Source organism: Entelurus aequoreus, linkage group LG03, assembly GCF_033978785.1.
Source record: "Entelurus aequoreus isolate RoL-2023_Sb linkage group LG03, RoL_Eaeq_v1.1, whole genome shotgun sequence".
NCBI classification, from domain to species: Eukaryota; Metazoa; Chordata; class Actinopteri; order Syngnathiformes; family Syngnathidae; genus Entelurus; species Entelurus aequoreus.
The window spans coordinates 11322217-11337976 of record NC_084733.1 but is presented as its reverse complement, the minus strand read 5'-3'; the positions used below and the strand labels follow the sequence as shown (position 1 = coordinate 11337976).

Sequence of the window (15760 nt, the reverse complement as noted above, 5' to 3'; positions counted from 1 at the left end):
AGGTTGTATTTTTTTCTCTAAAATTGTCTTTCTGAAAGTTATAAGAAGCAAAGTAAAAAATTAAACAAGTGAAGACCAAGTCTTTAAAATATTTTCTTGGATTTTCAAATTCTATTTGAGTTTTGTCCCTCTTAGAATTAAAAATGTCGAGCAAAGCGAGACCAGCTTGCTAGTAAATAAATACAATTTAAAAAAATAGAGGCGGCTCACTGGTAAGTGCTGCTATTTGAGCTATTTTCAGAACAGGCCAGCGGGCGACTAATCTGGTCCTTACGGGCGACCTGGTGCCCGTGGGCACCGCGTTGGTGACCCCTGGTTTAGATCAATGAAGGAAAGACGAAAGTGAATGAATGTTTATAACTGAATACATTTACATATGTGTACAGCTCCACTAATGGACATTGGAGTGTTACTTTCAAAGGCAAAATTAAAGTATTGCTACAAACATAATTTTATATAGGACTTTATTGTATTATATGTATAGTACATGTTCCAAAAAGAACAAAAGCATAAAACACCACCAGAATTAGAGATATTACAAGTCAAAGTGATGAAGCTTAGTGTTACGCTCATGATTTGGTGTAACTAAACATTACCCTATAAGATGAAGGCAATTGCATTTTATTGATATTTGAAATGTATTCAATGTTTATAAATGAATATTTAAATATACTAAATGTAAAAAAGGGAATATATATTCAAAATAAGATCATTAAACTAAATCTAGTTTGGTTACGCCATCATGAGCGCAACACAAGGTTGTAAAAGTTTCAACCACAATTCTAAATAAATAAAAGCAAACTGAAATAAAATACACACAGCTTAAAGATTGATCAATACCTATTTAAATTTAGTAATACATAAATATGATGATTTATCAAAATATAAAAGAAATATACCTGAACAGAACGCTCATGATGGTTACACCAAAAAGTAACGCTATGAATCGCGTTTTTCCAAGTTTTTGGGGCATTTTTATGCTATTTGCAAGCATCTCCTTTTTATTATTGTTGATTTTAAATGGTTAAACTAATGCATATTATATATGCATGCCCTAGTAAACAAAAAAAAAAGTCATATTTATTTTGATTGTTACATTTTGAAGTACATTTGTGCAGGTGGGTGCGAATGTAGCCATTACCGGAGCTGTACATATATGCATAAAAATGTGTTTTCTTTTGTATTATTTTTTAAATGAATTAAAGGCCTACTGAAATGTTTTTTTTTAATTTAAACGGGGATAGCAGATCCATTCTATGTGTCATACTTGATCATTTTTTTGCTGAAAGGATTTAGCATAGAACATTGACGATAAAGTTCACAACTTTTGGTTGCTGATATAAAAAAAAGCCTTGCCTGTACCGGAAGTAGCGTGACGACACAGGAGGAAGGACTCCTCACATTTCCCCATTGTTTACAATGCAGCGAGAGCAAATCGGACCGAGAAAGCGACGATTACCCCATTAATTTGAGCGAGGATGAAAGATTCGTGGATGAGGTACGGGAGAGTGAAGGACTAGAGTGCAGTGCAGGACGTATCTTTTTTCGCTCTGACCGTAAATTAGGTACAAGGGTTCATTGGATTCCACACTTTCTCCTTTTTCTATTGTGGATCACGGATTTGTATTTCAAACCACCTCGGATACTATATCCTCTTGAAAATGAGAGTCGAGAACGCGAAATGGACATTCACAGTGACTTTCATCTCCACGACAATACATCGGCGAAGCTCTTTAGCTACTGAGCTAACGTGATAGCATCCGGCTCAAATGCAGATAGAAACTAAATAAATAAATCCCTGACTGGAAGGATAGACAGAAGATCAACAATACTATTAAACCATGGACATGTAACTACACGGTTAATAATTTCCAGCTTGGCGAAGCTTAACAATGCTGTTGCTAACGACGCCATTGAAGCTAACTTAGCTACGGCACGGCGGCGGGCGTTGTAGCTTTCGACGACACCCCGGCCGCCATCAGAGTCGGCATGAAACATATATTTCCCCAAAGTTACGTACGTGACATGCACATAGCGACACGCACGTACGGGCAAGCGATCAAATGTTTGGAAGCCAAAGCTGTACTCACGGTAGCGCGTCTGCTATCCATCTCAAAGTCCTCCTGGTTGTGTTGCTGTAGTCCGCCGCTAATACACCGATCGCACCTACAACTTTCTTCTTTGCAGTCTCCATTGTTCATTAAACAAATTGCGAAAGATTCACCAACACAGACGTCCAGAATACTGTGGAATTTTGCGATGAAAACAGAGCTTTTTTGTATGGGTCCGAATACTTCCGTATCAACCATTGACCACACGCGCATACGTCATCATATCTAGACGTTTTCAACCGGAAGTGTGGCGGGAAATTTAAAATTGCACTTTATAAGTTGACCCGGCCGTATTGGCATGTGTTGCAATGTTAAGATTTCATCATTGATATATAAACTATCAGACTGCGTGGTCGCTAGTAGTGGCTTTCAGTAGGCCTTTAAGTAACGTTTGCGACAACCTTTTTCCAAAACACAATATAGAATGTGAGATACAACAGGATAATGCGTACATTTATCATTTGTTTTCCAAACTGTTACAAAAAAGTGGGACCCCATTTTTATGACTGGATGGGGTCACTGGGACCCCATTTTGAAGATTGCTAGCGCCAACACTGATGGAGTATTGGGGCGTGCAAAACAGCAGCAGGCGGCTGTGGCCTGCGGGCCGGTTGTAATACTAATCAAATATCATCCCGGGGGCCATAGATCATTCAATGATCCGGCCCGCGGGCCTTGACTTTGACACCCCTGGTTTAGAGTAATGTACTGTAAAAAAACAATGTATATTTTACTGTAATATTCTGATGATTTATTTGCCAGTTTTTATTTTTTTTACTGTAAAATCTACATGTTTTGAAAGATTTCTGTGCTGCTGCGCATTTGTCCGTCTGGACCACCGTAGTTTCTGCCTCAAAAAGCGAAGACCAGCGACGCGTAAAGAAGGCAGAAAAGGTGGAAGTGTTGCAAAAAAACGTCAAAAGGATGTTGAGCAAGTGTTGCAACATGTGATCTTGCGGCTTGCCTCACGCCCGTAAAAAACCTCATCAGTCCGGGCGTGGAGTCAAATATTTCTTCTTGTTTTCTACCTGCAAGTCTGCCCAGGCCTCCATTGCCCAGGCCCGCGTCCTCCTCCATCTCCTCCAGCTCCTCCATGTCCAAGCCCAGCTGCAAAACAGCAAAAAACACGCTAACAAACACGCCAACAGACACACGCCCTGGCTCCTCCCACTCTGACCTGGTAGATGGCTTCATCGCAGGCGTTCTGCAGGCCCAGGTTGATCATGGTGTTCTGGAGGGTGCGGCCCATGTAGAACTCCAGAGACAGGTAATAGACTCTCTGCACAGGTGGTTTCATAACCATGTTCCAATAATTACAATCGGTGGTTTACGACGTGAAGTACAAACAAAACAAACAACACATTTACTTTGTATTCTTCTAGAAAGCACAGTGTTTTTTATATTTTTGCAACAGTAACATTTAACATAATTTATTATCAATATTATGTAATTTTTTTAAACAAAATTATTGTTTTAAAATAATATTTTATCCGGCAATTTTTTTTATTTTTATTATTTACTATCTGATTTCCCCCCCCAGAAACAGTTTTAAAATTATTTAAAAAAAACAACAAAAGTAATGATAGTTAAACATTTTTATATGATCTATTTCATAGAAAAAATTGTTTTTTTTAAAATGATCAGATTTTTTAAATTTATTTGTAGTTAAAAAAAAAAAAAATATTGTCTGACTTTTACAACAAAAAATGTTTCAAAATAATTTAGTTTTTTTAAAAATTATTTACTATCTAATTTTTCCGCCCCAGAAACAGTTTTAAAATTATAAAAAAAAAAAAGTAATGATAGTTAAACATTTTCATATTATCAATTTCATAGAAAAAAAAACTTTTTTTTTTTAAATGATCAGATTTTTTTTTATCTATTTGTAGTTTAAAAAAAAAAAATTGTCTGACTTTTACAACAAAAAATGTTTCAAAATTATTTTAAAAAAAAGTTTTTATTTACTATCTGATTTCCCCCCCCAGAAACAGTTTTAAAATTATTAAAAAAAACCAACAAAAGTAATGATAGTTAAGCATTTTTATATGATCTATTTCATAGAAAAAATTGTTTTTTAAAAATGATCAGATTTTATTTATTTATTTGTAGTTAAAAAAAATATATATTGTCTGACTTTTACAACAAAAAATGTTTCAAAATAATTTACTTTTTTTTTTAAATTATTTACTATCTGATTTTTCCGCCCCAGAAACAGTTTTAAAATTATATATGAAAAAAAAAAGTAATGATAGTTTAAACATTTTCATATTATCAATTTCATAGAAAAAAATACTTTTTTTTTTAAATGATCAGATTTTTTTATTTATTTGTAGTTTAAAAAAAAAAAATTGTCTGACTTTTACAACAAAAAATGTTTCAAAATTATAAAAAAATTTTTTTTTAACTTACTATCTGATTTCCCCCCCAGAAACAGTTTTAAAATTATTTAAAAAAAACAACAAAAGTAATGATAGTTAAACATTTTTATATGATCTATTTCATAGAAAAAATAGTTTTTTTTAAAATGATCAGATTTTATTTATTTATTTGTAGTTAAAAAAAATATATATTGTCTGACTTTTACAACAAAAAATGTTTCAAAATAATTTACTTTTTTTTTAAAATTATTTATTATCTGATTTTTCCGCCCCAGAAACAGTTTTAAAATTATATTTAAAAAAAAGTAATGATAGTTAAACATTTTCATATTATCAATTTCATAGAAAAAAATACTTTTTTAAAAAAAAAGATCAGATTTTTTTATTTATTTGTAGTTAAAAAAAAAAAAAATTGTCTGACTTTTACAACAAAAAATGTTTCAAAATTATAAAAAAAATTTTTTTTTATTTACTATCTGATTTCCCCCCCCCCCAGAAACAGTTTTAAAATTATTTAAAAAAACAACAACAAAAGTAATGATAGTTAAACATTTTTATATGATCTATTTCATAGAAAAAATAGTTTTTTTAAAATGATCAGATTTTATTTATTTATTTGTAGTTAAAAAAAAAAAATTGTCTGACTTTTACAACAAAAAATGTTTCAAAATAATTTACTTTTAAAAAAAAATTATTTACTATCTGATTTTTCCGCCCCAGAAACAGTTTTAAAATTATAAAAAAAAAAAAAAGTAATGATAGTTAAACATTTTCATATTATCTATTTCATAGAAAAAAATACTTTTTTTTTTAAAATGATCAGATTTTTTTATTTATTTGTAGTTTAAAAAAAAAAAAATTGTCTGACTTTTACAACAAAAAATGTTTCAAAATTATAAAAAAAAATTTTTTTAATTTACTATCTGATCCCCCCCCAGAAACAGTTTTAAAATTATTTAAAAAAACAACAAAAGTAATGACAGTTAAACATTTTTATATGATCTATTTCATAGAAAAAATAGTTTTTTTAAAATGATCAGATTTTATTTATTTATTTGTAGTTAAAAAAATAATATTGTCTGACTTTTACAACAAAAAATGTTCCAAAATAATTTACTTTTTTTAAAAAAATATTTACTATCTGATTTTTCCACCCCAGAAACAGTTTTAAAATTATATAAAAAAAAAAAAGTAATGATAGTTAAACATTTTCATATTATCTATTTCATAGAAAAAAATACTTTAAAAAAAAAAAATGATCAGATTTTTTTATTTATTTGTAGTTTAAAAAAAAAATTGTCTGACTTTTACAACAAAAAATGTTTCAAAATTATTTACTATCTGATTTCCACCCCCCCCCAGAAACAGTTTTAAAATTATTTTTAAAAAACCCAAACAAAAGTAATGATAGTTAAACATTTTTATATTATCTATTAAATCGTTATTTTTTTTAAATGATCAGATTTATTTATTTATTTGTAGTTTAAAAAATAATAATATTGTCTGACTTTTACAACAAAAAATGTTTCAAAATTATTAAACAAAAATTTTCACTGAAGTAATTTAAAAACGTCCCTCCAGAGACTATGGGGTATCGGACCACCTGATTGTGGCGGTCCGCTCCCTGTATGATCGGTGTCACAGCTTGGTCCGGGTTGGAAGATGGCAGTCCACCCTTTTTTGGGCGAGAACCATGAACTCAGACTTGGACGTGCTGCCCTTTGTCACCAATTCTGTTAGTAACTTTTATGGACAGAATTTCTAGGCGCAGTCAGGGTGTTGAGGGGATCCGGTTTGGTGGATGCAGGATTAGGTCTCTGCTTTTTGCAGATGATGTGGTCCTGATGGCTTCATCTGGCCAGGATCTTCAGCTCTCACTTAATCGGTTCGCAGCTGAGTGTGAAGCGACTGGGATGAGAATCAGCACCTCCAAGTCTGAGTCCATGGTTCTCGCCCAAAAAAGGGTGTAGTGCCATTTCCGGGTTGGGGAGGAGATCTTGCCCTAAGTGGAGGAGTTCAAGTACCTAGGACTCTTGTCCACGATACAGGGAGGAGTGGATCGTGAGAACGACAGGCGGATTGGTGCAGGGTCTTCAGTGATGCGGACACTGTATCGATCCGTTGTGGTGAAGGAGGAGCTGAGCCGGAAGGCAAAGCTCTCAATTGGCCGGTCAATCTACGTTCCCATCCTCACCTATGGTCATGAGCTTTGGGTTATGACCGAAAGGACAAGATCACGGGTACAAGCGGACGAAATGAGTTTCCTCCGCCGGGTGGCGTGGCTCTCCCTTAGAGATAGGGTGAGGAGCTCTGTCATTCGGGGGGAGCTCAAAGTAAAGCCGCTGCTCCTCCACATGGAGAGGAGCCAGATGAGGTGGTTCAGGCATCTGGTCAGAATGCCCCCCCGAACGCCTCCCTAGGGAGGTGTTTAGGGCACGTCTGAACGTGGAAGACCCAAGACACGTTGGGGAGACTATGTCTCCCGGCTGGCCTGGGAACGCCTCAGGATCCCCCGGGAGGAGCTGGACGAAGTGGCTTGGGAAAGGGAAGTCTGGGCTTCCCTGCTTAGGCTGCTGCCCCCGTGACCTGACTTTGCATAAGTGGAAGAAGATGGATGGATGGATAGATAATTTAAAAATATCTTGAAGGTTTTTGGGGTTTTTTACAATAGAAATTGTTTTAAAATATTTATATAGTATATATTTACTGTTTACAACAGAAATACTTAACATTATATCCTTAAACTGTTTTAAATGAGTTAGTATCATATGATTATTTTCATAACAGAAAGTTTAAAAATGATTGACTATCAATTTTATGTGGTGAACTGTTTCCAAAATATTTTATTTAACTGAAAATGTTTTAAAAATGGTTCAGTATCGTCTGATTTGTTTTTGCAATAGAAATAGTTGGAAATTTATTTAGTAATATTGTTTACAAAAAATACAGATTTTTTTTGGAAACGTAATAATAGTTTGAAAAATATCTTATTTTTAGAAAAACAAAATAGTTTTAAAATTATTGATCTTTTTTTTTTCCAACTCACCCTTTTAGTATTATTATTGACATTTTCACCAATGATTTTTTTTTTTTACAACAGAAACCATAAATTATTTTTTTAACCGTTCCATAGCAAAAATTTTAAAAATATATATTTTTAACAGCATAAATAGGTTTTAAATTAACGTTAAGGTTAAAGTACCACTGATAGTCACACACACACTAGGTGTGGTGAAATTACTCTCTGCGTTTGACCCATCCCCTTGTTCCACCCCCTGGGAGGTGAGGGGAGCAGTGAGCAGCAGCTGTCGCTGCGCTCTGGAATCATTTTGGAGATTTGACCCCCAATTCCAACCCTTGATGCTGAGTGCCAAGCAGGGAGGTAATGGGTCACATTTTTATAGTCTTTGGTATGACTCGGCCGGGGTTTAAACTCACGACATACCGATCTCAAGGCGGACACTCTAACCACTAGGCCACTGAGCAGTAATCATCTTTTGTTTACAACATAAATAATTTAGTATTGGTATTGACATTTTAACACTTTTCTTTTTTTTTTTACAACAGAAACCATATTCAATTATTTTTAACCCTTCTATAGCAAAATGTTTAAATAATATATATAATATATAATATAATAAATATATTTTTAACAGCATAAATAGGTTTTAAATTAATAACATATTGTTTACAACATAAATAGTTTCAAACTAATTTATTAATTCAGAAAAACATTTTTTTACATTTATTACTGTAGAATTAGTTGTAAAATAAATTATACTTTTTATTCAAACAAAAATTATTTTGAAATATATTTTTTTAGCAGAAAACGTTTTAAAATGTTTTACTTCAGACACATTTTGTACAGCAGAAATAGTTTAAAAATAATATATTTTTTGAACAGAGAAAAAAAAAGTTTAACATGACTGATTATTGTTTCCAAGTTAAATAAAAAAAAAAAAAAATGCATGCTTTATTTATAATTTTAATGATTCATTGAGCAAAATGTTCATTATTGTCAATATAGTTTGAAAACCACAATACTATCAATTTTATATAGTTTTTAACAACAGAATTGTTTCCAAAATATTTTATTTAACTGAATTTTTTTTTTTTTAAGTTTAGTATCATCTGACTTGTTTTTGCAATAGAAATAGTTGGAAACTTATTTAGTAATATTGTTTCCAAAAAATCAATATTTTAAAAAATACAGATATTTTGGCAAACGTAAAAATAGTTAGAAAAATATTTTATTTTTAGAAAAACAAAATAGTTTTGAAATTATTTAGAATTTGTTTACCCAACTCACCCTTTTAGTTTTATTATTGACATTTTCACAAATTTTTTTTTTTTACAACAGAAACCAAATTAAATTATTTTTTTAACCCTTCTATAGCAAAAAATAAATAAAAAAAACATATTTTTAGCAGCATAAATAGGTTTTAAATGAATCATCTATTGTTTACAACATAAATCATTTAGTATTAGTATTTAGTATTATTGACATTTTCACAAGCAGAAAACGTTTTAAAATGTTTTACTTCAGACACATTTTAAATGTATTTCTTTTGTACAGCAGGAATGGTTTAAAAAAAATTATTTAAACAGAGAAAAACAAGTTTTAACATGACTGACGATTGCATGCAAGGTAAAAAAAATAATGCATGCTTTATTTACAATTTTAATCATTCATTGAGCAAAATGTTCATTATCTTGAATACAGTTTGCAAACCACAATACTATCAATTTTATATAGTTTTTAACAACAGAATTGTTTCCAAAATATTTTATTTAAATGAAAATGTTTTAAAAACGGTTTAGTATCATCTGACTTGTTTTTGCAATAGAAATAGTTGTAAACTTATTTAGTAATATTGTTTGCAAAAAATACAAATTTTTTTGCAAACGTAATAATAGTTTGTGAAAGATTTTCTTATTTTTAGAAAAACAAAATACTTTTGAAAATATTTATATATTTTTTTCCAACTCATCCTTTTAGTTCCAATGACATTTTTTTTTACAACAGAGACCCTATTAAATTATTTTTAACCATTCCATAGCAAAACATTTAAAAAATATATAATTTTAACAGCATAAATAGGTTTTAAATTAATCATCTATTGTTTACAACATAAATAATTTTAAAAATAATCTATTAATTTTAAAAAAAAAGAAAAAAGGGGACTGTGAATGTTGTCTGTCTGTCTGGCCCCCATTACAATTTTAATGATTAATTGAGCAAAATGTTCATTATTGTCAATATAGTTTGCAAACCACAATACTATCAATAGTATATAGTTTTTAACAACAGAATTGTTTCCAAAATATTTTATTTAACTGAAAATGTTTTAAAAAAAAGTTTAGTATCAGCTGACTTGTTTTTGCAATAGAAATAGTTGGAAACTTATTTAGTTATATCGTTTCCAAAAAATACAGATATTTTGGCAAATGAAAAATATTTTATTTTTAGAAAAACAAAATAGTTTTGAAATGATTTATATATATTTTTTCTAACTTACCCTTTTAGTTTTATTATTGACATTTTCACAAATTATATATATTTTTTACAACAGAAACCATATTAAAAATGTTTTTAACCCTTCCATAGCAAAAAATAAAAAATATATATATTTTTAACGGCATAAATAGGTTTTAAATTAATCCTCTATTGTTTACAACATAAATAATTTAGTATTAGAGTTTAATATTAGTATTATTGACATTTTCACAAATAATTTATTTTTACAACAGAAACCCTATTAGATTATTTGTAAGCCTTCCATAGCAAAACATTTAAAATATATTTATTTTTAACAGCATAAATAGGTTTTAAATTAATCATCTATTGTTTTCAACATAAATAATTTTAAAAATAATCTATTAATTAAAAAAAAAAAAAAAGGGGAGTGTGAATGTTGTCTGTCTGTCTGGCCCCATTACAATTTTAATGATTAATTGAGCAAAATGTTAATTATTGTCAATATAGTTTGGAAACCACAATACTATCAATTGTATATAGTTTTTAACAACAGAATTGTTTCCAAAATATTTTATTTAAATGAAAATGTTTTTAAAAAAAGTTTAGTATCATCTGACTTGTTTTTGCAATAGAAATAGTTGGAAACTTATTTAGTTATATCGTTTCCAAAAAATACAGATATTTTGGCAAATGAAAAATATTTTATTCTTAGAAAAACAAAATAGTTTTGAAATTATCTATATATATTTTTTCTAAATTACCCTTTAAGTTTTATTATTGACATTTTCACAAATTATATATATTTTTTACAACAGAAACCATATGAAATTATTTTTTAACCCTTCCATAGCAAAAAACTTCAAACATATATATTTTTAACAGCATAAATAGGTTTTAACTTAATCATCTATTGTTTACAAAATAAATGATTTAGTATTAGTATTTAATATTAGTATTTACTATTATTGACATTTTCACAAATTATTTTTTTACAACAGAAACCCTATTAAATTATTTGTAACCCTTCCATAGCAAAAAATTTAACAGCATAAATAGGTTTTAAATTAATCATCTATTGTTTTCAACATAAATATTTTTTTAAATAATTTAGTAATTTAAAAAAAAAAGGGGAGTGTGAATGTTGTCTGTCTATCTGTGTTGGCCCCCATTACAATTTTAATGATTAATTGAGCAAAATGTTCATTATTGTCAATATAGTTTGCAAACCACAATACTATCAATTGTATATAGTTTTTAACAACATAATTGTTTCCAAAATATAATATTTAACTGAAAATGTTTAAAAAAAAGTTTGGTATCATCTGACTTGTTTTTGCAATAGAAATAGTTGGAAACTTATTCAGTAATATTGCTTCCAAAAAATACAGATATTTTGGCAAATGTAACAATAGTTTGAAAAATATTTTATTTTTAGAAAAACAAAATAGTTTAGAAATGATTTATAACTTTTTTTCCAACTCACCCTTTTAGTTTTATTGACATTCTCACATTTTTTATTTTTTTTTCAACAGAAACCCTATTACATTATTTTTAACCCTTCCATAGCAAAACATTTAAAAAATATATATTTTTAACAGCATAAATAGGTTTTAAATTAATCATCTATTGTTTAACATAAATAATTTCAAAAATAATCTATTAATTCAAAAAAAAAAAAAAAGGGGAGTGTGAATGTTGTCTGTCTGGCCCCATTACAATTTTAATGATTAATTGAGCAAAATGTTAATTATTGTCAATATAGTTTGGAAACCACAATACTATCAATAGTATATAGTTTTTAACAACAGAATTGTTTCCAAAATATTTTATTTAACTGAAAATGTTTTTTAAAAAAGTTTAGTATCATCTGACTTGTTTTTGCAACAGAAATAGTTGGAAACTTATTTAGTTATATCGTTTCCAAAAAATACAGATATTTTGGCAAATGAAAAATATTTTATTTTTAGAAAAACAAAATAGTTTTGAAATGATTTATATATTTTTTTTCTAACTTACCCTTTGAGTTTTATTATTGACATTTTCACAAATTATATATTTTTTTTACAACAGAAACCATATTAAAAATTTTTTTAACGCTTACATAGCAAAAAATAAATATATATTTTTAACGGCATAAATAGGTTTTAAATTAATCCTCTATTGTTTACAACATAAATCATTTAGTATTAGAGTTTAATATTAATATTATTGACATTTTCACAAATAATTTATTTTTACAACAGAAACCCTATTAAATTATTTTTAACCCTTCCATAGCAAAAAAAAAATATATATATATTTTTAACGGCATAAATAGGTTTTAAATTAATCCTCTATTGTTTACAACATAAATCATTTAGTATTAGAGTTTAATATTAGTATCATTGACATTTTCACAAATAATTTATTTTTACAACAGAAACCCTATTAAATTATTTTTAACCATTCCATAGCAAAACATTTAAAAAATATATATTTTTAACAGCATAAATTGGTTTTAAATTAATCATCTATTGTTTACAACATTAACAATTTTAAAAATAATCTATTAATTAAAAAAAAGAAAAAAACAGGGAGTATGAATATTGTCTGTCTGTCTGTCTGGCCCTCATTACAATTTTAATGATTCATTGAGCAAAATGTTCATTATTGTCAATATAGTTTCCAAACCGCAATACTATCAATTGTATATAGTTTTTAACAACAGAATTGTTTCAAAAATATTTTATTTAACTGAAAATGTTTAAAATAAAAGTTTAGTATCATCTGACTTGTTTTTGCAATAGAAATAGTTGGAAACTTATTTAGTTATATCGTTTCCAAAAAATACAGATATTTTGGCAAGTGAAAAATATTTTATTTTTAGAAAAACAAAATAGTTTTGAAATGATTTATATATTTTTTTTCTAACTTACCCTTTTAGTTTTATTATTGACATTTTCACAAATTATATATATTTTTTACAACAGAAACCATATTAAAAAATTTTTTAACGCTTACATAGCAAAAAATAAATATATATTTTTAACGGCATAAATAGGTTTTAAATGAATCCTCTATTGTTTACAACATAAATCATTTAGTATTAGAGTTTAATATTAATATTATTGACATTTTCACAAATAATTTATTTTTACAACAGAAACCCTATTAAATTATTTTTAACCCTTCCATAGCAAAACACTTAAAAAATATATATTTTTAACAGCATAAATAGGTTTTAAATTAATCATCTATTGTTTACAACATAAATCATTTAGTATTAGAGTTTAATATTAGTATTATTGACATTTTCACAAATAATTTATTTTTTCAACAGAAAGCCTATTAAATTATTTTTAACCCTTCCATAGCAAAACATTTAAAAAATATATATTTTTAACAGCATAAATAGGTTTTAAATTAATCTATTGTTTACAACATAAATAATTTTAAAAATAATCTATTAATTAATTTAAAAAAAAAAAAAGGGGAGTGTGAATGTTGTCTGTCTGTCTGGCCCCATTACAATTTTAATGATTAATTGAGCAAAATGTTAATTATTGTCAATATAGTTTGGAAACCACAATACTATCAATTGTATATAGTTTTTAACAACATAATTGTTTCCAAAATATAATATTTAACTGAAAATGTTTAAAAAAAGTTTAGTATCATCTGACTTGTTTTTGCAATAGAAATAGTTGGAAACTTATTTAGTAATATTGCTTCCAAAAAATACAGATATTTTGGCAAATGTAATAATAGTTTGAAAAATATTTTATTTTTAGAAAAACAAAGTAGTTTAGAAATGATTTATATATTTTTTTTCTAACTTACCCTTTTAGTTTTATTATTGACATTTTCACAAATTATATATTTTTTTTACAACAGAAACCATATTAAAAAATTTTTTAACCCTTCCATAGCAAAAAAAAAAATATATATATATTTTTAACGGCATAAATAGGTTTTAAATTAATCCTCTATTGTTTACAACATAAATAATTTAGTATTAGAGTTTAATATTAGTATTATTGACATTTTCACAAATAATTAATTTTTACAACAGAAACCCTATTAAATTATTTGTAAGCCTTCCATAGCAAAACATTTAAAATATATATATTTTTAACAGCATAAATAGGTTTTAAATTAATCATCTATTGTTTTCAACATAATTTCAAAAATAATCTATTAATTAAAAAAAAAAAAAAAGGGGAGTGTGAATGTTGTCTGTCTGTCTGGCCCTCATTACAATTTTAATGATTCATAGAGCAAAATGTTCATTATTGTCAATATAGTTTGGAAACCACAATACTATCAATTGTATATAGTTTTTTTACAACATAATTGTTTCCAAAATATAATATTTAACTGAAAATGTTTAAAAAAAGTTTAGTATCATCTGACTTGTTTTTGCAATAGAAATAGTTGGAAACTTATTTAGTAATATTGCTTCCAAAAAATACAGATATTTTGGCAAATGTAACAATAGTTTGAAAAATATTTTATTTTTAGAAAAACAAAATAATTTAGAAATGATTTATAATTTTTTTTCCAACTCACCCTTTTAGTTTTATTATTGACATTCTCACAATTTTTTTTTTTTTTACAACAGAAACCCTATTACATTATTTTTAACCCTTCCATAGCAAAACATTTAAAAAATATATATTTTTAACAGCATACATAGGTTTTAAATTAATCCTCTATTGTTTACAACATAAATCATTTAGTATTAGAGTTTAATATTAGTATTATTGACATTTTCACAAATAATTAATTTTTACAACAGAAACCCTATTAAATTATTTGTAAGCCTTCCATAGCAAAACATTTAAAAAAATATATATTTTTAACAGCATAAATAGGTTTTAAATTAATCATCTATTGTTTACAACACAAATAATTTATTAATTAAAAAAAAAAAGGGGGCGTGTGAATGTTGTCTGTCTTGGCCCCCATTACAATTTTAATGATTCATTGAGCAAAATGTTCATTATTGTCAATATAGTTTGCAAACTGCAATAAAAATATTGTTTTAAATTGTGTTTTTGAAGATTATTTTGTGTAACTGTGATGTGTTCCTGTTGCAGTTTCCAGTCGGTGTTAGTTTAGTGGGACACATTCCCAAACACTTGCTGATTTTACCTTGGGGTCAGCTTCATAGTAGAACTGCTGGGTTCTGATCCACCTTCCCACCAGGTGGTCTCTGACGGTGTGCGCCAGAGCAAAGTAGTAATCTCTGGGAGTGGCGATGTTTCTGTCTTTGACCAGAGTGAAGTGCAGGTGGCGATTAAAACCTTTCTTCAGCTCCGCCACGTTCTCCACGCCCACGATACCCCGGATGCTGATCTGCTTGCGCTTCTCCTGGTCGCTCAGCGGCGTGGCCATGTTGCTAAGAGTCCTGGTCCGGGTCTCAGGCGAGGGACTGGGTCTTGGTCTGGGTGTGAGGTCTACTGGGTCTGAGGACCGTGTCGGTGCGGGACGCTGGAAAGTGGAAGTGGCACCGCGGAGGTGAGGAGGAGTTTGTTTTCAGGTGATAGACGCCGCCCCCTGCAGCCGCTGCTCCTATTGGTCAGTGCAAGACGAGGGCGGGAATGTCGCTCCAGGAAGTAAAGCTACTTCCGGGGCCAACAAAGTCACGTGACGACACCACTGTCATTATCTTTGTTTTCCATAATGCTTTGATTATATAAACTCTCAGCCAATCAGCTCCCAGCATTCCAACTTTTATGCTTTATAAAAAAATCTTTAAAGAGGGAACAATTTCAGGACACCAATTGTATTTATAATAATATAAATAACTA

The 15760-nt window shown here is 28.6% G+C and overlaps 1 protein-coding gene across 1 annotated transcript in view; it reads right to left on the bottom strand.

Moving 5' to 3' along the window:
- Positions 1-15488, bottom strand: part of pygl (phosphorylase, glycogen, liver) — a 52295-nt gene extending 36807 nt beyond the window's left edge. Inside the window, exons 1-3 of the mRNA XM_062041183.1 lie at positions 15102-15488; positions 3289-3390; positions 3140-3218 (exon numbers count right to left, since the gene is read on the bottom strand). Of these exons, the coding sequence (XP_061897167.1) occupies positions 3140-3218; positions 3289-3390; positions 15102-15344 (424 nt within the window). The 5' untranslated portion in view covers positions 15345-15488. The remainder of the gene's footprint in view (positions 1-3139; positions 3219-3288; positions 3391-15101) is intronic.
- Between the last annotated feature and the right edge of the window lie 272 nt (positions 15489-15760).